This window comes from Dermacentor silvarum, chromosome 4 (genome assembly GCF_013339745.2).
Source record: "Dermacentor silvarum isolate Dsil-2018 chromosome 4, BIME_Dsil_1.4, whole genome shotgun sequence".
NCBI classification, from domain to species: Eukaryota; Metazoa; Arthropoda; class Arachnida; order Ixodida; family Ixodidae; genus Dermacentor; species Dermacentor silvarum.
The window spans coordinates 208,705,634-208,732,761 of record NC_051157.2 but is presented as its reverse complement, the minus strand read 5'-3'; the positions used below and the strand labels follow the sequence as shown (position 1 = coordinate 208,732,761).

General features: G+C 46.5%; 1 protein-coding gene across 4 annotated transcripts in view; it reads left to right on the top strand.

Moving 5' to 3' along the window:
- LOC119449210 (adenylate cyclase type 3) overlaps positions 1-27,128 on the top strand; it is a 233,067-nt gene that overhangs the window by 200,224 nt on the left and 5,715 nt on the right. For 2 of the 4 annotated variants that reach the window (XM_049666343.1, XM_049666342.1), the window contains exons 9-17: positions 44-387; positions 5,235-5,313; positions 6,372-6,530; positions 10,178-10,324; positions 11,458-11,556; positions 13,534-13,657; positions 14,810-14,934; positions 22,040-22,282; positions 23,313-23,497. In XM_049666343.1, the coding sequence (XP_049522300.1) occupies positions 44-387; positions 5,235-5,313; positions 6,372-6,530; positions 10,178-10,324; positions 11,458-11,556; positions 13,534-13,657; positions 14,810-14,934; positions 22,040-22,282; positions 23,313-23,465 (1,473 nt within the window). In that variant the 3' untranslated portion in view covers positions 23,466-23,497. The remainder of the gene's footprint in view (positions 1-43; positions 388-5,234; positions 5,314-6,371; positions 6,531-10,177; positions 10,325-11,457; positions 11,557-13,533; positions 13,658-14,809; positions 14,935-22,039; positions 22,283-23,312; positions 23,498-27,128) is intronic. The other 2 variants (XM_049666344.1, XM_049666341.1) reach the window with 1 other exon arrangement.

The window sequence follows — 27,128 nt, the reverse complement described above, 5'->3', positions numbered from 1 at the left end:
TGTTGTTGTTGTTGTTGTTGAATGCCATTCCACCGTGTCGCAGCTCCTGGGCGTCAGCAGCGGAGGCGTCCAGCCGACCACCGTCGCCGACGAGCGGCCGGCAGGGGAGGGCTTCGCCATGCGGTCGTTGAACACCGCTCGCCACTCCGTCAGCGTGGCGGCGCTGGCGCTGGTCGCCGTGGCGGTGCTGGTGCGGCTCAGCTACCTGACCAAGATGGCCTTCCTGGCGCTCCTGTGCGCGCTGCAGTGCGCACTTTGCCTGCTGCCTCCTCTCAGTGAACACTTCAAGGTGGCGCCGACAACGCCGTCATTCGAAGCCGAAGTCGTCGAGACAACCGAAGCCACCCTGACCACCGCTCTGCCAGTCGACCAGCCGAAGCTCCAGCAGTGAGTAGGAATGACAATCGGCGAACCGCCCGCGGCATCACCCACCCAGCATACACCACCATGGCGTATGCTGTATTCTCGCAGATATTCTACTGTAATCTGCAGAATGCTTGCATTGAGAAGTTTGTTTCCGTGTGCAGATCAAGCTAAGGCGGCTCAGAAGAAAAAAAATTTTTCCTGTTTAGCAAGGGCATGAGCAACGTATCACATGTCGACACGCAGTGTTTTCTTTTGCTCTTGTGTTTTGTTGTTTGCGTTACATGCGAAAATAGTAATTACTATGCATGAGTTTTCCGCCTACATAATATGTGTACGCATAGGTTTATGTACAATTCTTCATAATTTCTTAGTCAAGCCACAGTACGCAACGAAAAATGCCGGTAATGCTTTTACCCGTTTCACAAACTTGAACAGATAATAAAGCGACACGGCAGACTAACCAAGCCAAGCTACAGATAACTGTAAAATTAACAGCAAGAACCTACTTGTATGCAGTGTATTATTTTCAAGTCTTTATGTACTTTATTTTATTTCGTCCTGTGCCTTTGCGTTACAAGCTCTTTAATGTGACTGTGTACCGTCCTTCAATAATCTACTATTACCGCGAGAGCGCAAAGGACCCCGTGTCGAAGAAAATACGGCGTCGGCGTCGGTGTCGGCGTCGGCGTTAAGCATCGGCGTCTGGCGGAAATAATCATACCGAACCACATCATCCCGAACCACCCCGACCACACAGGCCCTCCGTGTGGCGCAAGGCGTTAGTGAACAAAAATGAAATTTCTCAAAGTAAAATCTGTCAAAAAAATCGTAAAGTACGACCTAACCACAACCTACAGGCGTGATATCGTCGGATTGTAATTTGCATATACGAGAAAAAAGCCTGATAAGCAGCCAGGGATCTTTGAATGCTATCGCGTTCCCACTCTTAAAGGCGAAGCTTAAGCGTCCTCCAATTCTCATGGTGTTTCGCTGTGCTTTCGTTCTAGGCAACATTGACGAGAATGTTGAAAACCGAGCCTTCCTAAATTTTGGACACGCGCGCGCCTCGGGGCAACGGCAAACAATTAATAAAATAATGAAAAGGTCCTAGGGCTTTCACATTTTGATATAAGACGTCTTAAATTGCTCCTGTGAAATTGTCTTCCCAGCAATGCATTTATGTTTAAAAGTGAAGCTGACTTTAAGGGGATCAGTGTAAGATTGGTCTTTGTAAGCTGGTTTTCGCACGTTGTGTGTTGCAGTGAAGCCTACTCATAAAGAAAAATGCGATGCGAACGGGTCCCGATAACGATATCGCATTGTACTCTTAAAAACGAAGCTTAAGCGTCCTCCAAGTTTTTTGTAGCGCAATAGAAAACGTACCGTTCAAAGTGCCTAAAAGTACCGTGTTTTCTTCGGAAAGCAAGTAGAAATCTTTAAAACATTTTTTAACTGCGTAGTCTCTTCTTAAAACTGTGTACAGACGCCCGCAACATTGATTACTGGACGTGATGGCAATTCTATGACAATAAAAGTGAGAAGCTGGAAGCACGTAGACCTTCCGCGAGAATGATTACTTTGTTGTCAAATACTAAAATTGTCACTTTAATGGCCGTACTCACCACGTTTTCGACTACATAGGTCATTCGCTAGTTTTATCTTTCTTTTTTTTTCGCAGTCAGCTATAATCTCACGTGTTTCCTACAAGCGCAGTCTGTGTAGCGTACATTTTTCTGTTGGAGCTTCTGCCAAAATCCAAGCCATTTGTGCTACGGTCTAGCAGGCCCAATTGTGGTAAGGAATGCCTACACTGGTTTTGTCCTATATACGACAGCAACCCTTGCACCACTGCCACAACGCGACTCGCACTGACGCGCGTCACCATGACAAAGGGGCGCACTTGAGGACCCATAGATGCACCACGCCGTTCGCCTGCCCAAATGCAGCGCCACTTTTCAACAAGCGCTAACTAGAACTAAAAAAGAAATTACTCTATGAAGCAAGGGAAAGTAAGAATACGCACGTGAAATTAGATTTTAAGCAATGCATCAATGTATCTAAACAAAACAGCTCTCCCTGCGTGGGTTTTAGGTCACGTGGCGGTACACAGTTTAGTTTACACTGGGCCTCTTCGATTATCCGACCTTGACAGTCCCGCACTGCCCGAAGCAGTGCTTTCAGCCAATGAGCGTTGCGTGTGCAGCCTCTCGGACAGTCCGGGACTGTCAGAGACGGATAATCGAACAGGCCCACTGCTTCAACGTCAAGCGACGCTATATGTCATTTGGCGCCCATTTCCCGAGCCAAATTATCAATCTTTATTTATGGAATAAAAGCATGCTCATTTCCGTCAGTGTCACACGTAATCTTCGCATTCCCTCGACAATTCAAATACATGTCCTGAGCAGGTCGCAGCCCCTTTGACAACATCGCCTAGTGAGCCAAGGCACTGCCTTTATTCAAGGGTCTGTTGCTCGCCGCGAATTAGGAATCCATCAGAATATACCGGACCACCGGAATATGGTACGCTTTATACGTGCATTCTGAGCTCCGGTAATCTGCGATTACTCACGTGCAAACTTCAGAACCTGGTATCACGTGGTATCAACTGGCTATCACGCAGTGGCATTTAATGATAACCTGCTTTTTTCACCATTTCAGGTGGTGTCACGCTAGGTCGCTCAACAGTGTATTTAGCACGATGCAACTGATGAAAGCTGCAGTTATGGGGTCGTTTAGGCTGACGGAGCAGTTAGCATGCAACATGCGTCCATCCACCCGGTTTTGGGGAGGGTAGTTGAATAATTGAAAATCATGTCCTTCATACGTACCGCGAAAGTACCGCGAACGCGTGACAAGACAAAGTTGTGTGTAAAAGGGGGGCGGGCGTCCTTTCTTGGAGCGTGTTGGTTTGCGCTCTGAAGCAACTCGCTAAGAAGATGAAGATAACGCACATTTCGTGTTGTTTGTTAACTGCGAGACTAAGGGAAGTTTGTCGACTGAAGAGCTCGCTATCCCAAAATTATAGCTAAGAGATAAGCTAAGAAAACTTTTAATGAGGGGAAAAATAAAAAAGAGAGCAATAGTAAAAACGTTTTACAGTTGCTTAGAATACGGTACACTAACGCTGCTTGCATAATACATAAGAAGCACTGTAAATTTCGCCCCCGTAGATATACAGCCACCACAGCCTTGAACCCGCGACCACGTGCTGTGCAGCAGACCGCGATAGCCTCTGAGCTGCTGCGGCGGGTAATGACCGAGAAGTGCGCTAACAGTAATGCAGGTCTCAGGAGAGGAAACCATTTGTTTAAACCACTGCACTCAGAGTTAGCCAGCCCCATTAAAAGTGGAGCTCTATATCTTGCTAGGTATCCCGGAAAACAGGCATACATAAATTTCCGCTTGAAAGCTTGCTCAGTAATCATCAAAGTGTAAAATGCCAGAACAGAATCAATTTCAGTGAAAATGTCAGTAAGGCACACAACAACGACAACGAATTCATCGATCACAGAAGTTAATGCAGAAGCAGAACAGAAGCATCGGTCACAGAAGTTTCAGCGCTTTTAAGCATTGGCAGAGGGCAGAACAACATTCCTTCTTTCCTGTTCGTTTCCTGTTCTTTCGTAAGTGTGCTGGCAATATTTAATAGCCCCAGTCTTGGGCCACAGAGCTTGAGCCAGTGTGCCGAGCGATGGGACCAAGAGCGGGGCCACGAAATGTTTGCTCTTCGGCGACGCAATTTCATAGCAAGTTTTCAACCATCCACTCCAGTCAGTTGTCAGTGTCACTGTGGCCGGTCGCTCTATTCAAATTTCTCGTTTAATTCGTGTTGGTGCCAGATATGTGCCGGTGCAGTCAGTCTAACAGATTCGAATAATGCAGTTAATTAAGGGAAGAGACAGTTTTTCAATGAAGGACATCTGACAGACGTCACAGATGCCCGTCCACGATTAACGTGCCAGCCGTGCCACATCATGTAACGTCTGCTTCTGCCGACTCGCTCCGGTGGAGTGATCTCCAGTCGCTCCCTCCATGAAAACATTGCATTCTTCTTCTAGTACAAAAATACGAGCGTTAAATGTTGTGATAGTCTTTTATCATGAACTACAATCTTGAGGAGAGAGACAGGACGCAGCAGAAAGGCAACGAGAACTAAGGTCGTGGTGCTTGCCACAACCACGCCTCAAAATGGGCGCTCATATCATCCGGCTATTCACACAGTCATGCGTTCAATAGACAATTTAGTCTGGTTGCGCATTTTGTACGCCATAATAAATGTGGCACCGTGCATTTGGTGCAAGTTAAAGAACCCCAGGTGGTCGAAATACAGCCGGCGTCCCCCACTGCGGCGTGCCTCATAATCAGATCGTGATTTTGGCACGGAAAGCTCCATAATTTGATTTAATTAATAATGAGTGTGGAAGTCATCTGTGAAAACTATGTATGCTATTCTACTACGCGTATTGAGACATTTATTAGTCTGGAGGATTAATTTGGGACCCTCCTAATAGCAGATGCCAAGTGTAGCAGGTTGTTTCGCAATGCAACCCTTTCACGCCATTGTCAGAAAGAAGCTTCACTACACATATAAGCCACATTTCCAGAGAGACTATGCTTGAGCTACCAAAATATGCAACATTCCTAACTATTCAGAACAGCGTATTCATGAATGCTTTGCTAGAGGCCGACTAGAATTTAAGATAGAGAGGTTCCACTCAGTGCAGTTTTGGAGACTTCTGAAGAAAGGAACTTAAGGCTTGTTTTGGGTCTTGGCGTATTTTCTATAGAAGGTGGTCGCATCAAACTAAGTGAATGAGTACATGTGGTCTTGCGGTTACATGAGGCTGAATTCCTTCGTTGCGCAGGCGTCTGCTAAGTCATGCCGCTGTGCAGCTCATCTACCTGGTTGCCATAGGCTTGGCGTTGGCAGTCATCTCAAGACAGGTACGTGCCCACTCGCCGAGACTGACGGAACAGTAGCAATCGTGTTAAATGGGAAAGTTGGTCGCTGAACTCGTGATTCATGTTACCAACGCACAATGTAACGAGACACGAAGAGAAGGCGCAGACGCCATGAACGCTTAACTACAGCAATTGACATTTACGTGACACTTTGGTGCGTCAGGCAGAAGCGATGTGAAGCCGAATTATTCGCGCACATCCGTGCCATCGTTTCAATTCAATATTCAACTTATTATTTCTTTTTACTCTCAAATACTCTCAAATATGGCAAAGAAAGATACTCTATTTATTTGACGAGACAAGCGCTACTAATACAGTAATCTTCCTTTTTGACGCTAAATACCTCAAATTAGGGCACCAAAACAAAAGAAAAGGTGATAACTCTGTTAGCACCCGAAATAAATTTTTTATCTTGGTCAGATGGTGAGAGGTGTGCATGCGCGGTAATAATGCTGTTTGGTATGTTGCCTGCCCTGTGTAGCCCAGTGTCAAGTAAATGTAGTTAGGTGTTTGTGGTGTTTGTGCCTTCTATTTGTCTCCCGTTTGACTTTGCGCTGGTAATGTGAATCACGAGACTGACGAAACCCGCATAGCACACGAATTAGTGGCAACTTCCGGGTGCTCTACTCAGTTGTGTGCGAGCGGTTCCGTCGTCTTTACCCGTTGTCGCTGTCGATACTGAGGACGTTGAACTATGCTGAAGTTACGCTGTCTGAAGTGGGAGCCCTAAATGAATACTTCGCCTGCACTCCACGGGACGCAAAGCGCTGAGCACTGAACTAACCGCATTAGTTGCACGCTCGCGTTTATACCTTCGGATATGAGCTGTAATTCTACTCTCATTGTTTTCTATTATGTATACGATGAGGGCGGAGTGCCATTTCCTTGATTCGGCTAGACAATGGGAGTCTATCCTGCAATCCCAGCTAACACAATTCTGACGAGTAAAGAACGAGAACGCCTGAAACGGTGCTTGTCGCGCGCGTTCCCTGTGCATAAAATGGCGTTGCAACATTGACGGCGGCGTGGTGCTGGCGCAGTTCGAGCTCACTTCGCGGCGGCTGTTCTTGTGGCGGAAGGACGTAGAGGAGCAGAAGGAGAAGGTGGCCGACATGCGGCGCAAGAACGAGGCGCTCGTCTACAACGTGCTCCCGCCCCACGTGGCCAAGGTGTTCCTCGGGCGACGGAGGCTCGACGAGGTAAGCCACGGCACGTTTTGGTGATGCTTGGAGACCAGTGTCAACACACAGTACGCTTACAGCATGGAAATATCACTGCGCCTTTCTCTCTCTCTCTCTCTGCTAGCTCTCATTTTGTTCACGCTGACATACGAATCATGAAATCAACGATTGGAACAAGTCGAATACTGTTGGCAAGTTCCAACTTCAAACGTAAACGCTACATCGGTGAAATTTGATAAAGGTGAAATGCAATAAAGGGAAATAGCGTAAACATTATGTCCAAAGTGCATAATAATGCTAAATTGTGTTGCTTGGTACCTGTTATAGATAAATTGAGTAACAGCGCATATAACAATACATATGTAAGGAACGCACGACTGTCAGCTAAATTTTATAGCGCACAAGGCATTCTTGTAAGAGCCAGAAAAAGAGGGAGGAAAAGGAGGAGGGGACTTTCATTCGTCGCCTTGATTCGAACATGAAGCACGACAATGTGAGCGTCGCCTATCTTGTTAACAGAATTCCCTTTCTCGCGTATGCTATTTCATAATTCATGCGCATTTACGTTTTACGATGGCCTTGTTTAGAAATTTAACTGCCTCCGTGCCACCTGCGCAACCGGCGTAAACTACCCTGCCTGCGTTTGTTGAATCTTCATGTCTAACTACAGAAGTGGCCGCGTTTGGTTCTGAATTGGTGGGAACTTTTTTTACTTGTACGACAGCGAAGAATAAGCTTTTCCCGTGTAAACGGAGAACTCTCCTAAACTACACAAGTACTCTGTGAATAAAAAAAATTGTGCAAAAGAAACAATTTCTTCACACAGGTCGTTTTTATACTGCCTTTCACGTGTTTTCTTGTCCTTTAAAAAGATGCGAGCAATTATTCGTCGCTTTTATGGGGCAATACCTTATGCTCTCATTAAACCGCTGTTCATGTTCGCTTGTCACAACTTGTATTTGCACGACCAAAGCGGCCAGAAATGCGCTTTCTATATTTGGCATCGGTGTGGCGGACTTGGTACGCCCCCACGTCGGCGCACAGTATACCAAAAGTCACGAGGCTTTTAACGTAGCTTTTAATTCGTTGTTGACTGTCCAATGGGTGCGAATTGCACGCTTTGACCATACTGTGACTCGTACTCTTATCACGGGCGCGCTTACAGCCACTTTTTCATACCCGAAGTCTAAATGTGACCTCGAGGAACTTGGAGTTCGGCTAGCTGGTAATTAATCTTGGTAAAACTTCAGGCATCAAGTAAACACACACACACACACATACACACACACACGCACACGCACACGCACCACACACCACACACCACACACCACACGCACACACGCACACACACACGCACGCACACACGCACACGCACACGCACGCACACGCACACACGCACGCACACGCACCACACACCGCACGCACACACGCACGCACACACGCGCGCACACACGCACACACACACACACACACACACCACACCGCACGCACGCACGCACACACACACCGCACGCACACACACACGCACGCACACACGCGCACACACAGCACACACGCACGCACACACGCACGCACACACACACACCACACGCACGCACGCACACACACGCACACGCACCACACACCGCACGCACACACGCACGCACACAGGCACACACGCACACGCACACACACACACACAGACAGAGAGAGAGAGAGAAGCGTCTGCGGGAAAGAGGGAGTCGTTTTTTCAGTGTTTGGTTGTGTGAGTGCGTGCATGTGTGTGAGTGTGTTTTTTTAAGCACTGAAGTTGTTACCAAGATGAATGTGACCAGAGCTAAACGAAAATTCGCCATCGTTTCACCTTACACCTTACAGCAGACAAAACTTCCTTATGGCTGAAGGGCACGTTTCTACCATGACACTTACACGGGAGTCATACTAGCTGCGCAAGAAATATGCGCAAGGCACGTTTCTTGCCCTGGTGCCAGAACACCCATCTCAAAGACAAAAGATCCGATGTTGGGTACTTCATGCTGGCGATACTTGTGCGACACTATTTCCGTTTTCATATTCAAGCAAATCAAAGCTAGTATCGGCAAAATTTTGGCATATCCTGAATTTTCACCTCTGCAAGAAATTTGTAGTATTTATTCTTATTATTTACAATACATATAGCGCCCAACGGGCATTATTGTAGGGGGGAGTACAGAAAAACGGGAATCAGATCAATCCGTACATACATACATACTGCATATGTTTCCAGCCGCCACAGACACTGATAGGCCAACAACATCCTTCAGAATACAATACAAGAATAGAATACAAGAGGATACAATTATACATATTAATATGCAAACTCTGCAGGACATAAGAAACAGACCTCAAAAACCAAAAGCGCAGAAGAAGACCAAGCCGCACCAAGCAGAACAGCCATATTCTAAAATTGGACGGACGTTAGTTAGGTATAATAATTCTTTGAGTTCAAGAGGGGCTTGCCAGAAATTCCTTCTGATAAAGTTGAGTGCACGGCTGGCTTTGAATGATAAGTAATGAACATTTGTGTTCCACGAAAGGTCATTGGCAAACATAACTCCCAGATATTTATAATCTGAAACCTCAGTCACGCGTTCACCGCCTAGGAAATAGCTATTGATTTGGGGATTTCTTTTTTTGTGTATGTACACGATTGTGTTACATTTCAAAAGATTGAGGGCCATTTTCCAATCCTGACACCAGGAAAAAATATAATCAAGATCCTTTTGCAGCAGCTTCGAATCAGTTTCACAAAGGATACTGCGATAGACACAGCAGTCGTCTGCGTACAACCTGATTGAACTGGACACATGTACTGGAAGATCGTTGATATAGATCTAAAAGAGAAGCGGCCCTAATACCGACCCTTGCGGGACACCTGATAGCACTGGTGCTTTTGATGAATTCGCTCCAGAGTAAAGGAAGAGTTGCAAAGTGCCAACGCAAATTTTGATACATAGACTAAAATACACTTACGAAAATATTGGCACGGGAACGTCTATATACAGGTATATACTTAAAGCGCATGTAGCACTTCCCAGAACAAACGGCCGCGCCATTTGATAACGTCGTTGCGTTCAATGTCTCTTCAATCATGTTACGTCTGTTTTTGGTCAATTAAACAACTGTTCCGTAGTAACATCAAAGCTTACAGCAGAACTCTTAGCATTTGTTTGCTAGCATTGCCATTCTAAAGGCTCATTCACACCGCCGACTCGCAGAAGTCGCGCGACCAAGTTGGTCGCAAAGCGACCGGTCACAAATAGCCGCCTTGGGGGTGAAAAGCGACTGCTTTGGGTCAATCGCTCAGTGCTCAATTTCTCAGTCACGCGACTGCAGTCGTAACGCTTCTGAACCATACAGGTGCGCGAGAATATGACGTCTCTATTCGCTGACACCCATTTTACGTGGCAATAGCAGTACGAGCAGTCATGAACTTGAATCACTCCTTGGTCGCCAATCGCGGTCAGTCGCGTGACCTTTGACAATGTATGGTGTGAATGAACCCTAACAGTCTTGCTTCACCACATCTACTCAAATTCAATTCATTAGTCTGAGTTAGTCCTTCAAATAGAATACCAGCAGGTCTCCAATGAAGTCGCCGCGACTCAGTGCTGCTAAAACCTTGCATGACGCCGCCCATTGCGCAGGAGCTGTACAGCAAGAGCCACGACTCCGTGGGAGTTCTGTTCGCGGCCATGCCCAATTTCTCCGACTTCTACACCGAGGAGTCAGTCAACAACCAGGGGCTCGAGTGCCTTCGCTTCCTCAACGAGGTCATCTCCGACTTCGACGCTGTACGTACACTGGGGCTTCACTTAAACCCTCCGAAGCTCGTAACCGATTATCCTGTATGCCTGTGACCAGTGTTTTGATGTGAAAGCGTCAAATTGCCCATTGAGCGGCGGTTTCTGCAGCAGCGAAACACCACTTAGATTCCCATTGGCTGCGACGCAACGTCACGACGGAGCAGAACGGGCGAAAGCGAACACCTGGTGGCGCAGTAGCGCACCAGGTGTTGCGTAAGGGAAGAGGGCGTCGCCGCGTCGGTGGCATGCAGCGTTGGCACCGCAGGCGTCTGCTGCTTACTGGCTCGGGCAGCACGTACCGCTGTGGTACATTACTCGCAGCGCAAAGCTCGAAGGACAGCTTAGCACCGTTCAATTGGATATTAACGCTTTCGCATTCACAACTCATAAGAAGTCCTTAGGTACCGTCGAATTTTTTTTTTTGTAACCCGCACTTGTGGCTGCCAGATGTGACGCTAAAACGTTTTTTTAGAATATTTCATCATACCGTTCAACCGCTAGCTTTACCGCCCCCATCAGGTGCGGCTGCGAGCGCGTTAGTTAATTCGCATCGCGCATGCCTACCTTGCACCAGCAAGATGGCGGTTCGGGCTAGTTGGTCGTTGTCCAAGCTCAATTTTCTTTGAATCTCAACGTCAGAGACAAGCAGGTTAAAAACCGGAAAGTGACAAGACAAGCGCTTGTCCTGACAGTACAGATGCGCAGGGAGAGGCCTTCCTCCTGCAGTGGACATAAATATAGGCTGATGATGATGATGATGATGATGATGATTATGATGATGACAGATGCGCTTGACCTGTCACTTTCTCGTATTTAATCTACTTGTCTCTGTTCTTGGGCTTCAAACAAAATTCAGCATGGATGTTACACCTCACGGGGCACTAACGGTAATACTAGATAAGCGTCGCTATTCGGTAACTTTGCCCCAACAGGCTTGGTCCAATTTGCTACTGTACATGTACAAAGGCAGATGGTGGAGTAAAAGAGAAATAGAAAGAGATAAAGAGTTCGCCGGAATGGATGATACGCCTGCCACTGGTTGAGGCACTGCGTTTGTAAAATCGGACGCTTCATTCTGTTGCTTTCAAAGACTGGACAAGCGCTGGTCTGCTCTGTTACAGCTCCTGGAGCAGAGTCGGTTCCGGGACATCCTCAAGATCAAGACCATCGGCTCGAGCTACATGGCGGCCAGTGGACTCAGCAAGGAGGACGAACCGAAGGTGACGAGAGGGGAGAAGGGGCAAGCGGGAAGTCGAACGTCGGAAAATGAGACTCCCGATCCCGCAATCTGTTTAAATTGGAACAATTGTAACGCAGTTCATTATATCTCTAATTATGTTCATTTGAAATATCAAGTCAAAGGAGCAGCTGCCGTCACAATACGGGAGCAAGGGCTCCAATATTTATGTTGATTTCAACGAAGAAAAATAATTTAACACGGGCATATGTCACAACTACGACTCTGGGGAGGCGCACATTTAGAACTAGCAGTCATCACGCATTGTTTTCTTGCGTTGCGGTGATTATTATCGAGCGTATTTCATGCTCTGCGATTCGGCGCTAAGAAGTGACGTGGCGAGCGCCGCAAGTCCCCGTGTCGCATGCACCCTCCGCGAGTCTCCGCAGCTGCTCCGACTTTCTTTCTCGGCTGCGCAGTAGCTCGCATGTGAACAAGCAAATTGGGTGATTCTGTCTCACCGTCGTCAGCAAAGAACAGCCGTACTGCCACGTTGCCTGTTGGTTCGAGCGCGTCGAAATAGCGGTAGCTTTTTGAGCTTCTGCTCCTGGTCATCTCGCAGTAAAGTACAGCATGAGAAACACCTTTTTGTCTAATGAAACGGCACTAAGATCGATAAAATCTAATTTTGCTACAGCGATCATATCTGTGCAATAAAAGAATGTAAAACAAGTGGCGTTGAATATTGATGGCCGCTAGAGAAAGAGTACCACGTTGACTTCTGCAGCCATAGCTGCAGTGCTGGCAAATGTTTCGAGCATTGAGAACTAAAATGATATTTTGGCCTCAAGACCAAAATTCTTGCAGCGCAGGTAGGTTGCAGTGCAGGTGAGTTTTATCGCGATAAAATAATATATGAAATTAACGCTACACCAAAGTATGGCAGGCTTGCCTACAGCCCAGCTACCTGTCACGGGACTACAGATTTGTTTGCTTTGTTACGTTTGTTTGCCTAAATACTGCAATTCGCTTTATCCGACACTGTTTACTACATTTTCGTCGAAGGCTTCCTCTGAGGACCTGGCCTTGCACTTTTTTATTTCAAGTGCTTGTCACGGCTATGCCGACATTTTCTCATTGACTGCACTGCGAACAAGTTGAACGCAATTCGCGTTGCTATAAAAAATTCCAAACTCAATGCATCCAAGGAAAGCATTAGGGAATATAAGGCGTCTTACTTGTGGCGGGATTAATACTGCTCTATTCATCACAGTCGTGGGAAGTAATTGAAACGAAAACTTACAAAAACCACTGAACTGCACCCCTTCAACGCCGTCTGTTTGTTTTCCACAAGTTTCAACTTGAGCATCGCCGTGTTTACTGTCCATATTATGCAAGCATGCGCCTCGCGTGAAGTTCACAGAAGAGCTATTTGTGGCTGTAAGAAAGTCTGGCAGTCACCGTACTCGTTATGCGTAGGCTGCCAGGTCTGATCCCACGGGTATTTTCTACGGTCATCTCTTTTTTCTTTAGACCAAATTAATGAAAGCATAAAATTAGTGCTTCCCTGCAAAAAAAAACATATTAACACCACCATTGCTTTATGCAAGTAGTTAATTTCCTTGGCAAGAACTATGAGCTTTAAACACCCACTTAACCTGTTTCATGTTGCAAATCTTTGATTAAGTAGCAATACGTTTAACAAGAACACCAAATCAAAATATTGATGAAATCTCGTCTGGATAGGAACAAACGTGGCAAGATGAAAATAACGACGCCGACGATTAGTCAAATCTGATTAATAAAATTGCGTTTCGACTGCTGAAACGCAGCAGAAGTGTACATAACGCTTTCCCCTCTTCAAATTTCAGCGTTCTTAGCGCAATAATTTTTCTTTGGCCGTTTGGAGATTGCCAGCTGAGAGCGAGTGGTGCAAGCACCGCGTTGTGCTTTCAGCGCTGTGCAGCAGCTCTCAGCTTGTGTGAGTGTTGCAACGTATCCTATTGTTTTGTACGCACAGGCTGGTGCCAGCATACAGGAGAGGTGGGGCCATCTGGCGCAGCTGACAGATTTTGCGCTCGCTCTCAAGGACACGCTCAACAACATCAACCGCGAGAGCTTCAACAACTTTGTCCTCAAGATGGGTGAGTGCTAACCTGGCACTACACGACGGTGCGTCAACAATATTTATCGTTTCCTGCACGTTCGCGTAACTACTCAAGAATATCGAAGCAGTCACTGGTAGTGGGATCTTTTTTTTATCCCATTTTGTTATCGCCTGTGTGGAGGCCATTCCGCTGCTTCCTAGGAAGCGCCCTCCTCGAGTGACGAGGCAACTCACTAACAAAAAATGCTTCATTGCCATTTTTGTGCGCCTTATAACACCATAAGCTCATAAGAAACGTAAGAGAAAGAAACTATTCTTTAAATGTCAAACATATCTCGGAAGTTTTTAATCACCATCGTAACAAAATTTCCGCGTAATGACGCGACTTGAGTGAGGCCAGCTTTGCGCATTCGCGCCAACACTCCGCATAACCACTTATTTTCTCTTTTCGCGACCTTTAGCAGACAGCTTCGCCTACAGACATGCTCGCCTAACAGAGCAAGCACGCTTTACAGGGGCACAGCTCGAATGGTGTCTCGCATGAACAGTCGCGGGAACCAGAGAGCAGAGAAACTTTGTTTGGTAAAAGTGAATGAGAGCAGCAAGCAGCGATTCTGAGTTTTCAGGTTAGCTTTAGCTGTGGCGTTACGCGAAACAGTTCCGGAGATATCACTGTATGCGTGGGTAGCCACTACTGAGCCTCCTAAAATTAAGATTTATTTGTTGTACGCTGTGAAAAATTGAAGTGTCATGATCAAACTATGGTCTTTATAGCAGAAAAATATTTCGAACTTTGACATTGTGAATTTACGCCGACGCCGTACCTCTCCTACTGTGAGATATACCGCACCGGCTCAGGAATTCGTAGTATTCATCGCAACCCGAAAGAGTGTTCGGGTCATTCCGAGACAGAACACGTTGTACTCAATGCATTCTGGTCGAGATAATTTCCAAAATTTTTAATACCCGAAATTCACATCATTCATCACCCAGATTTAACTGTAATTCGGAATCTCAGCGTATCTTTTTTTTTCGTTTACACATGGCGCATGTGTACTGAAACCAAGAACAGCTAACGAATACACATCTCCCTTTCCGTTATTCTCTTTTCCATTTCTGATCTGAGAGAGAGAAATACTTTAGAAAGAGAGGTTAAAATGCCTGAGTGCTTGCTATCTACCTTTCTCAGGCATCAACCACGGACCCATCACTTCAGGCGTGATCGGTGCCCGAAAGCCACACTTCGACATTTGGGGAAACACGGTCAATGTTGCCAGTCGCATGGAGAGCACTGGAAAGGCCGGAAACATCCAGGCAAGTTCACGAGTCCCCACCGAAGCTTCAACGCTGGGGGAAAAAATCTGAAAGTAGTATCTACTTCTACAACTTGTGTCACCTTCATTCTGGCTGGTAACATGTTTCGCATACCTATCCGGTCTATTGCCTTCTCTTTCTAGTTTCAACGCCTGCCGTATTAGTGCACCATAAACAGTCCCTTTCCAATGGCGGTAAAGAAAGAGCCAGCGAGCGGAAAAGCGGTTCCTTGTCGTCTGTGGAGCGAGGAAATTCGGCACACGCTAGAGCTGTCAAACACCGCAGCACGCCTGTCGCAGCAAACTTTTGTGGCGTGTGTGGCGAAATTACTCGCACCCGTGCTCTGAGGCATACAAACCATACGGCTGCCACGTCATCATGACTAACAGTCTTGTTAAAGCAGCACCATCGCAAATTCATGCAACCTGTTCGTGAGTACACATAAAAAAATGTGCAGATCCAGCGCATATTTTGGGGTCTCTGTGGAGCGAAGCTTTCGTGAAGCGCATTAATAAATGATGCAAAAATGTTCATCTAAGTCAAGTGGAGCTTTCGAATAGCGGATAAATAAATACTATAAAAATTTGCATCTCGTGTAACGCGTTCCGCAGAATAGCAATTAGCAGTGTTGTACATGTTCCTCTAAAACCGAAAGGAAAGCTCGTTCCTCATTCCTTCCCAATCTTGGAACTAGTTCTCGTTACAAGTTACTTTAATGCGAAAGGAATGCGTTCCAGTTACACTTCTAACATTGGAACGTGTCGTTACATTAACGTTATATTTGATTTTTTTGTTAAAATATAGTGTCGGATAATCCTGCGGCGAAATAAAGTCATAAATTTAAAACTCACATCAAACTACGTATACTATACGAATTTCAACATCGCCGGCGGCAGATTATCTGTACATAAAAAGAATCCAAACAAACGCTCCAAGACGAATTTTTTAAGGGAGCACCGGACATACTCCAGAGATGTCTAACTGCAACTTTGGTGCTCGTCTATTACAAGTGCAACACATACCGCACTTTCCACTTCAGTCTTCAAATGTGCAGTCAGATCTGCAAATAGAAAGTTACACGCATCAGTATCCTCCTGAGGCCTGAACACAACAACGGAACATAATCGCTCTTCAATGTGGTTTTTATTGTCTACTGTTATGTCTTGAACGCGAAAAACAATTTTTACAATTTGAATACCATGGATAGATGTCAAAAGCTCAGTCTCCATGTACGTGAAAAAAATGACTATCTCCATCATCTCCTCATGATAGCTGTGGTAAAAACTGAATTTCATTGTTTAAACGCTGAGATGAAGATGGAACTACGTGTAATACATTGCCATGTTGCTGCCGGGTCAGGTGTTTTCACGCAATCTCAGTGGCTTCGAAACACGCCTAGAGGTTGCTTTCGGCCGTCTGGGACGACACAGAGGTCTAGACCAATTTATTGTCCAATTTCTCGAAAGCAGATGATAAGAATATGAAGAAACCACTTCTTTAGAGTTACACATGTACCGTACTTCATACCCAGAGTGAATATTTTGTGTAATCACTTCCGAGTGAATTTCGAAAAAAAAGTTGAAGGCAATGTGCAATGTATTGTACAAGTGGTCTTAGGAGGATATAATTAAATTTCTTGCACAAGAAACCAAATCGAAAGGAACAATACATAGGCGTTTAATGAATGTTGCTTCAATATTGCAGTGTGAGTAGGAAAATAAATGTCCTGAATAGATATTCGCAATTTAGTAAAGACCCTTGTTTGAACTCGGCAAGAGTTATGCTATGTTCACACTACGTACGTAAGGCGCCGATTTTTAAATAACATGCATAAGCCGAAGCGCAACAAGCGTATGCGTCTTGTTCAGATTGCGAACGTAAAGGTACCAACGTGCGCAATTCAAGCATAAATCGTGGGTGAGAGTGTTAAAGGGTCGGTAACATTTACGACTGTGATATTACGACCGTTACGACACAGCCAATGACCGATATGCTTTCGGTTTTCAACAACCGGTGACGAGACTTCCGGCCTTTCGTCTGCAGGCAGCACCGGGTGCGGGAAGAGCCATTCTGCCATTCCGTGCACATGGGGCGCTATAACGTAAAACGATTCCAAACTGTTTTGATTCCAAACTCCTGACGTCAAATTGACGTAACCACCGACGCAAGGATCGGGCGGTGACCCGCAGCGTTGTCTGAACAACCCAATGAAACACTCTCCTCGTTTATAGGAGGTAACCTTTGTTCGCTTTCAAAACCAATAACATTGTATACACTCAGCGGTTTTTCTTATCTAATTGGCTGACAAAAGGCGAGGAGCACGCTCTAGTAAAGAGGGTTTCGATGGGGTCGAGCCAGCACAGTGAAAATAGATAACTACATGAAGAGGGTGGTGCCGGCTTCTCCGATTGGCCCGCTTCGCCTTACTTATCTTGCGGTGGTTGGTCGAAAATCGCGGCGGCGTGCAACGGAAGGATAAGAATGCCGCTAAAACGGATCCTCAGCAAGGAAGAGTTGGCAGAGCGATGTCGTATGCATGCCGAAAGGGCTCGATAACGTTTTACTGGTACGCAAAAGGTTTATCATGCACAAATAAATACATGATTACCGGCAGGTGCGAGTAGCGACAGCCTGAGCGATCGGCGGGCAGCCATCTTCTATTCCTTTCGGAACGGGGCAGTCTGTGGCTATTCAGAAAAATTTTCAGTTTTGTTCGGCATATTAATGCATTTTTTTCGCGTACACGTTACTTTGACGTGGTGAGTTTTGGCGGCTTTGTGACGTCGCGTGACAGACAGGCGAAGTGGGCGTAGCCAGAAAAGCCAGAAAGCAGAGGGCTAATGGTGAAAAGGAGTCGAATCAGGAATTATTATTTTTCTTTTGTGCGATTTAATCATGCATAATCAGTGTGTACACGTTATATCAGATGGGGAGTTATCGCGGTTTTCGTGACGTCGCGTGACAGACAGGCGAAGTTGGGAGTGGCCCAAAAATGTTTTGACGAATCGTGGAGGCTGACTACAGAAATTGGAATCAAAACAGTTTGGAATCATTTTACGTTATAGCGCCCATGATTTGTTGGCTGTGTTGTTGCCACCAAGTTCGTGAAAGTTTGTGAAGTGCGCCTTGCGAGACTGTTTTTATTTCGTCTGGTTTATTTGCTGCGCGTTTGTGTGCAGTGTAAAAGTGTGCAAAATGGATCCACTGGCAAGCGACGACTTGTTAATTGAAGAAGTGCGTCAGTGACCCGTGTTTTTTTGAGCAGCGTCTGGAAACGTACAGAGACAAACAACGTCAGCAAGACGCTCCGCCGAGAAAATTGGTGGCCGCAGATGCGTGCTCCGAACCTCGATGAGTGGTCTCACTAGGTTTCCAAGGAAGTCGAACTAGTGCGGCGACATGCGCATGAAGTTATGAAACATCGCAGCGCCACCAACTCGGAGCTTGGCGAAGAGGTTGTGAAAGTCGCCGTCCACGGCCCTGTCGCGAAATACTTGCCGCACCCAAACCCTTCTGCATCGCCTTGGTCGTCTTCGGGCGATTGAGTACATGACTATAAACGCGTTTTGAGCGTTAATTTCTTCGATCTCGGCCAGCGCTCTCCTGTTGACAGGATCGAGTAATATTTGACCGCTGGTGACGTCTATTCTGCAGCTCCCAATTTGATTGGCCTGTCGTAAAAACCGTAATTTACGCAGCAGTAAATGCAAACAAAGGTGTCGGCTTAACTGCCGTAATGTTTTTTTACAGCCGTTACGTTTGATACGCCGAAAGAGCTCTTACGCGCGTTACGAACGTAATCTGAACATAGCATTACATCTCGATGTCAGTGTCCGACAAGCCGGCATGGAGGAAAGAAACTACAGGAGGGAGCGTCACGTGACAATCTTGAAGCCTAGTCTTAAATATATATATATATATATATATATATATATATATATATATATATATATATATAATGGAGAACTCACGAAAGAAAATGGCCATAGTCACGTGACAGGCAAGCGTTCTTTGCACATCACGCGGTCGCCCATCCGCCCTGCATGATGTGATGCGTACGTGCGTGCATCTGTTCAGTGCCGTGTAACGTTTACAGAAGGAGTGCCGTTCCCTCTACCGTTCCTTCGTAAAACTAACGAGTTACCGTTACAGTTTCACCGACCCTAAAGGAACGGTGGAGTTCCTCCGTTCCTCCCAAGAGGAACTAGTTCCAGGAACGCCGTTCCGTACAACACGGCGATTACGTGTCTTCGCGAGAACTCGGCAAGACGCAGAAACCCCCGCCACGCGATCCACGTGGTCCACTCGACCGCGGATTACATTGCCTCCGGGATCGTCAGAGCATCTCTGGGATCAGCCCAGTTTACCATTGCGCAATCTCGAGGACCGACCTATCTTACTCGGTAAGAAGCCAACCGGGCAGGCGCATCAAACCTTGGGAAATAAGGCATAGAAAGGTCCACTTCATTGAAGGAATCACGAGCTCGAAGGCGTGTATACTTGTTGCAGTGAGGATATTTGTGGGTACCGTTAGTTGTTTCACCGCGTAATTCCGTAGACAACAGGGCCGGCCACCGGCACACCTGCAAGTGCACAAGCTGTAAGCCACGATAAACAATGTCCGGGAAGGTTCGCCCAGAAAGTATGGCTTTAAAACAGCGTCAGCTAAGATCGTTGCCCTGAAAGCCCGCAAATACTTCTAAATAGTTGTTTCACTGATGCTGGAGTCCTTAAAATTTATTTATTTATTTATTTATTTATTTATTTATTTATTTATTTATTTATTTATTTATTTATTTATTTATTTATTTATTTATTTATTTATTTATTTATCTGATTGTTTGTTTGTTTGTTTGTTTTTTGTTGGTTTCTTTGTTATACCCTTACTGCCCAAGGCATTAAAGAGGGGAGTGGTTACAAAGTGACAATAAAGTGCAAAAGTGCCGTGAGTAAAATGATATAGTTGCTACTTATACAATGTTACCTAAAGTGTATCGGATACAATTATTATCATTAGTATATAATTATATATACGATCAACATGAATAGCGACTAAGGGTGTGTTCCAATGCTCGCCTTAGACGGCTAAATAGACAGCTAAGCGGACGGCGGTCATCGTAAGTCTCGTTCCAATTCTCACGAAGATGTCAAAGTAGACAGCACCGCGAAGACAGCATCGAAGTCAAGAACGATGCAGGCTATTTTCCTGTCTAAACAAGATGGCGACTGAGCAGGGCGCTTATAAACTCGACTGGAAGGTTGTCAGCGCACACAAAACCGTAGACACGCTTTTCTATAACCTTTATGTAAGTCACATCATGTTTTTCATAGGTTCGCAGGCGAAAATACTTAAAATACGGAACTAATGTGGGCTTTTCTCAACTTTGTTTTTGTCGCCGCGAGGTGGCGTCACGTCGCAGAAGCCTCTTCCAGACGGCTCGAAACGCGTTCCATTACTTGTCCTCGAAGCTGTCTTGGCTGTCTTCGTAGACGTCAAAGTAGACTGTCTACGATGATGGAAAGAATTGGAACACAGCCTAAGCAACAACAAATTGTATGGTTTATAAAAAAACGCTTAACCTTGCACTCGGCCGCGCAACGCTTGAAACAGCGAAGCTGGGCGATCGTAGCCGAGCATTTTCCGGAAGTGCGCGCGAACTTTTCATCTTATTACTCATGATGCTGATAATTTCTTTTAGCACGTCTCGGACTTACGGCCGTCACTGCGCGATGCATAGTGCAACTTGCAACACCGACACCGCGTTGCAATGCCGACAGCGCGTTCCACCGCGTTGCAATGACGACAACGCGTTCCAGCAGACCCGCTCCGTGAAAGCATCTCTCGCTCTCATAGCGCGCAAAACCTCTTCTTCACCTCGCAGCGCACGAGCATGCGAACGCGCCAGCTGTGGACGAAGACGACGACGCTCGAACGCAATCATATGGAGGCAACAACAACAACAGCATACGGTTCGCAGAAATGCATGTTCTGCAAGCGTGGCTGTATAGCCTAGTGGTTACGAAGCTCCCCTTGGGACCGAGGGTGCGAGGGCTCGATTCCCGCCTCAGCAAGAATTTCTTCATAGTTTCTTGAAACGAACCACAAATTACGGCGATCTTTAAAAAGCTTCGCTGTTAATAGATGTTGGCTATACAATGCTATCTAGTATGAGAACACTTGGGAACAGCGCGATAAGACTGCACCGGAATCTACAACACAGGGCGCATAGTAACAACAATTTTATTCGAAAGGACATCTACACTGGATGAAGATGCACGAACAATTAAATGCAGTACAGTGCGACACCAAATAGCAAACAAGGGACCACACACTTTCGTCACCTAGCCATTCACCGTTTATTTACTGTATTCTTGACCGTCCAAGTTATCTAGATAATTTAAGTTCTTATCAAGGAAAAAAAAACAAAGAAAGACGCACGTGGGGCCTCTCATATGAATGGTGTATGCTTAGAAAATTTCACGCGTTTTGTATTCCTTGCGTCAGCTAAGGATTTGACACTTCTCAAAATCCGGGGTACAACCTCAACATGCTGCATTAGCGGCTAGGGTTCTCCCGCCTCCTATGTTAGAGACCGTGCATCATCTCTAAGGCGTTCGCTGAGACACCGTCTTGTCTGTCCTCCGTAGCTCCGGCTGCAGGACAGCGGGACCAGTCGCATAGCCGGCGAACTGCGGCACGTGGTTCTTGCCTCAAACTTCGCGTCTCGGCTCAGTCCGCTTGACCTTCTGCATACCGCGCCAAGCTTGTTTGACGCCAAAAATAAAACGCCAACTCCAGCTCTTCCAGCTATCGATAGCTGGATAGCTGATCCTGGGTTTATACGGGATGACCTCGGTAGCCCCCAGCTTGCTTGAAGCTCTCACTCTTGACACATCATGCACCGGCTGTGTTCGCCGCTATCGTTGTGCTTTGAGTGTAGCCTGTTTTTCTGGGCACAGGTTCGCTCAATAAAGAGTTCGTTTCGCCATTCACAGTTTATTTACTGTGTTCTTGAGCGTCACTGCCACGTGACAATATTTCTTTTCCGGGGTACGAACGCAAGCCTCGTGCATTATACGGTGAACGCGCTGCTTCCCGTCGCAGGTGGTGAAAGAGACGGCCGACATTCTGGAGACCTTCGGCTTCATTCTCGAGCAGCGCGGCCTGGTGTCCGTCAAGGGCAAAGGCATGCTCATGACCTTCTACCTGCTGGGCAAGAAGCCCCCGGCCGCCCAGCAGGCGCAGCCCAGCGCCGCGGCCCCCACACACGTGCACACCAACCCACTCGCGCAGCAAGACGACGACGCGGCCGTCACCGCTGCTGCGGAGCCCGCCGCGTCGCCGCCGGTGAGAGCGATCGCCGTTGTCGCAATCGTTGGGTACACGTAAGCATGACGTGGTACTGGCACTCGCAAAACAGCCCTGTCGCTTGTTGTTGAATTAGGCCAACTATGAAATAGACTTGTGCGCCGTTTCCCGCGTTTAATCCGTCGTGGTCTTTCATCGCTCCTACTATTCTGTTACGTCTCCTGCTTCGTTTATAAAAATGAAAATTGCAGCTAGCCTATTCTTTTACACGAGAACAAGGGTTCCTAACTGGACAGTACCGATTGCAGGTTGTGATATCGCCGGCATCGGCAGATGCCTTATGCGTAGTGTACGATGAAGCAGTGCAATTCGATAATTCACCCTGTCGTACCAGTGCGTTTGCGCGTTTCTGCCCCGAAATGTTCCTTTGGCATTCCTTTTGTCAGATAGAAATATTAGGACCACACCAAGAGATCATTTGGCATTATTCGTGTCTTTCTTTTTCATTCCTGCAAAACCAAAAATAAACCATTGTGTTCGTTTATTACTATTAGAGAAAATAACCCGACGCTGGGAGTGCGTCATCTCTTAAAAAAAAACTGACACTGGCAGGGTTGAGGCAAAATAAAATTAAGAAATTCCACAGACCTCCAAGAGAGCCGCAGTTCCCGCCGGAACAGTAATCGACCTCTTGGGTGCAGCATTTATCCACGGCCACCCTGTTAGATCACACCTATTTCATCACACCTAGGAGGTATGATGAAATGGGGCACATTGCACGCATAAGATGTGGTCAGTTGGCGCGAGAAAGCGGTATTTGAAGATCGCGGGGCCTTCGTACCTCCAGTGAGTATGAATAGGTTGTTGGTGTCGTCGTCGTCGTTTTTGTTGGTGAGGACGACGACGATGATGTTGATGATGATAAAAAGCAAAGTAGACACAACGAGCGAAATGAGTTCTTCCAGCCAGCTTTCCATGAGATGAGGGCGCCGTCGCGAGCCTTCAGTGATGCACGGCACTTCCTCCGACACTGGTCTTCCAACTTTGTGGGCACACTGTTGCACCGCAGGACGCTAGGGCGACGACGCCGCCATCTGTGGACGTCGCCGTGACTGCAGCCAACGGCACGGAGGCAGTGAGCACGGCTGCAGCGGACACCCTGCCGCAGCAGCTTCCCAACGGCGCAGGCCCCACGGCTGTGGCGGCGGCGAGCCCGAGCTGAGAGACGCTCTCCACGAGCCGCCAAGCCCACAGGTGTGTAAGACGTAAGAATTCAGCGATGGCCTCCATCCTACGTTGTGCCTACGAATGCTTAGACAACGCTAAACACCACTTCTCAGAGAAATTTCCGTCGTCTTCAGCGAACACAAACATTACTTAGTACAGCGATGGAAAATTGATACAGCGAAACCGTGTCATTGTCATAAAAGGCTAGAACCTCGCTCCACTAGTGATACTTCATGAACAAAATTAATCGGTGTACATTTAAACAGGATGCAGCAGAAGACGCATGTGCTCGCGTTGTTTTTATGTCAAATTTCGTTTTACCAAGCGCTCGGCTAATCTTTGTTTATTGCGTCATTTGTGATCTAGCTAAACGTTGCTGCGTCAGGAAGGATGGTATTTAGCTGACAGTGTTTTCACCGCCACATAAATGCGATTTACATAGTTCTTTTCTTGTTGTTGTTGTATTTTTTTTTATCAAGCCCACTTTAAGACGTGGGCTTTATTCAAATTTCCGTGACTCTTGACGCCATAACGTGAAGAAACTGCTTTTTGTTTTCTAGTTGGGCGTTCCGAATTTCGAAATGCTCACCCTAAATTTAATTCAGCATTTTTTCTTCATGCTTAATACCGACTGTACTAAGCGAAGTACTGCACAAGATTATCTGTCTATACCACGGCGCTTGCCACCATCACGTCGTTTCAGTACTTGTTGCGACTTCTACCATTTGTAGTTGTTTCACTATTTCCTCTTTCCAGTCCTGCTATTACTTCATTTTGCACAATAGCACATTGTTAGTTTGATTCGCTTACAGAGTGCTAAATTTAGAAGCTTGCCGCAAGTTAGGAGATACGACCAGCATTGTAAAAAGTTCGATATTTTCAGAAAATCACGCAGTTGCTGTTGTGTATTTGCGCGACGTTTTGCAAGCAAAACATTTCGCTTACGGTAAGTTTACGGTGTGAAACCGCACGCAGTTCTGTCGGGGTTTTGTCTTTGCCCATCGCGCGTTTCGCGACCGGAAGGCCACGCGCTTGAATATTGTTTCATCTGTTGCCATCTGTATCCTCAAGCCGCAATGAACGCCAGGAATGCCATCAGCAAGGGATAGCTACAAAGAAGAGAACTCTCTCTGATTGTTCAAAAGAGGTTCCTGATGTTCTCTTTACTGCTTCCAAACGACCATTCAAAATCGCACATACTGGTCACTCGGTTTAGAGACAACGCTTTGCACGGTTTGCGCTGTAAAATCGGCGTTTATTCAATTGTCCTTTTGCATAATGCCGGTAAACCCGTGCGCACAATGTGCTTCCGCCACCATCGTGAAGTATAGACGTGCTAGAGGACGCAGGACGCGCGTAGAAAGTCTGTTGGCTAGCTCTGCTGGAGGCCACATTGAGTATGCTGTGGTGGACTGCCGCGCACACAGCGTGTTCGCGCTGCACAACACGACCCAGCAAACGCAAGGCTAGTTCCCCGCAACGGCAGTGCTCCGGCGCTTACACCTCCTCGAATGCGTCGTTTACTACGAAGCGACCGCAGTGGCCGACGTCATTGTTGAGTTTCCTACAATTACTAAGGGAACTCCGCGCTGCGATCATCCCGCCACCGCGAGCATGGTGGGTATAGTATACAAGGATTTGTCTCACCTTCGTGCTTGGCGCTTCATGTGTTCCAGTGGCTTTGTTTATTACGCCTTATCAGTGCCCAAATTGGCCTTAATTTCGTAGCAATCTATACTTTTTTCGTAATGCGGAAGGTATATAAGACTCTGCAAGTACGTATAATCGCTGCTAATTGCAGTGGTTCCGCTTGTCCATGCGTACATGGCGTAATGGTTTTAATGTAGAGCTTCTGTGCTAGAGGTCCTGAATTCGAATCCTGCCGTTGGATAATTTTAATGACGTTTATATAATTATTTATAATGCAGTGCTTTCTGAAAAATGATCCCTTTGCAACGTCCCGAAGTCATTTAAAGCCATAAGGACGAAATTTGGGCCAATCCATGTACTGCTGGCTAAGCTGCACTGCTTGCAGCTCTCGTAGACACTAGCGCCACAGTTCTGTCTAGTCATTGTACGAAACTCGGTGGTTACCCTTGCTTCGGCGCATTGTTCAAGAATGCCTAACTCATTCGTTAAACGTTGGCGATATAGCGGGCGTAAGTTTGCGGGTGAAGTGGAGTTGATGTGTGTAGATAAAGTTCCAGAAACGTCCTATGACAGGAAGCGACGCCACTCCCTTTGTCACTGTATTAACGCGCGGCACTCACTTGTGCCGAAGTTGCAGGGTTGAGGCCCTTTCTTCGAAAGTTAGCGATACAACGCTGGCGGATGAGTACATTTGTTTTATCTTCGAGGAAAGCCGTACATCTCGAAGTGCCGGCAATTCTGGCAATTGTATCAGCGGTTCGTGAACTTGGCCACACAGATTCATTCCATTTCTTAATGTACCAGTCACTATTTTTGCAGCACACGTCTTGCCTCTAACGCTCCACATTTTGCAGCATGAATGATGCGCAGTGTGATCGCGAACACCTAGTCGCATTTCCGACAGCTGATCGCATAGTAGCAAAGCAGAAGCGCCGATGGTTTAGTATTCGTGCGCTTTCGTTGAGGCGCGCGCGACGCGCCGCCGAAAGCGCCATCTCCTTTCTCTAGAGCAAACTGCTCCGCGAAAACGGTCCATAGATACAGACACGCATGGGTACTTCGCCTGAGACGCTCTTTGTGCTTTTTCTTCTTTGTGCTTTCAGTGCTTTGTGCTCTTTCTGATGAAGCATTTTCTAATTGCCGTTGTTTTTATAGTTGCCGTGGGGCCTTCTACTATGCCGTTGTTTCTGCTTGGGCTTTTGAATTTTCTGTTGTTATTAAGGCAAAAGCCTTTAAGGTGGCGGTCCCACTCCGGCGGCACGAACACCCCGTTTTCAGTACTTTTGGAGCAACCACGGCGGCTCTTCTACTTGGGATATAAAGTAGTGGTATATACCATGAAAAAGCCTAATTCTTGCACATTGCAGCTATATATATTATATAAAGAAATTTATGAATGTGATCTAGAAATAAACATTCAAGAACAAGCATGAGATACATGGTTTTTGCGAACTGTGTCTCAGTTGTGACCATATTTAGACGGAACTACCGCATTTGTTGCATTGCGGCTTGCTGTGTAGCTTTAGGACATATTTATCTATTTCCTAGACGAGGCGAAATAATTTTAAATTTTACTTTTTGCATAATTTTCTTTTGAAGATTGCCAAATATCGCAAACTTCTGTCAATAACTACACGCTAAATGAAGCTAAATTTTGAATAAATTGGACTTGAAGGAATGTGCATTTAGGACGCAAAATTTCATTCATGTACCTCAGTAGCGCACCCAGGATCTCTGCCAGGGGGGGTTGACAGTTTGCCAATACCATCTAAACAGCACTAATTTCAATTTCTTCACGGGAAATTGTCAAAAAATGCGCTTTTTGCAAGTGTGCAGACGATTACGCGTCTTACATCTTAGTTGCAGTACTCAAATGCGCAAGGAAAGAAAAGGGGTTAAACGAAAGGTGGGGGGGGGGGGGGGCGATGTGGTTAGGTCGGCCTCAGAGGGGGGTTACAACCCCCGAACCCCCCCCCCCCCCCCTTCGGTGCGCCACTGATGTACCTTC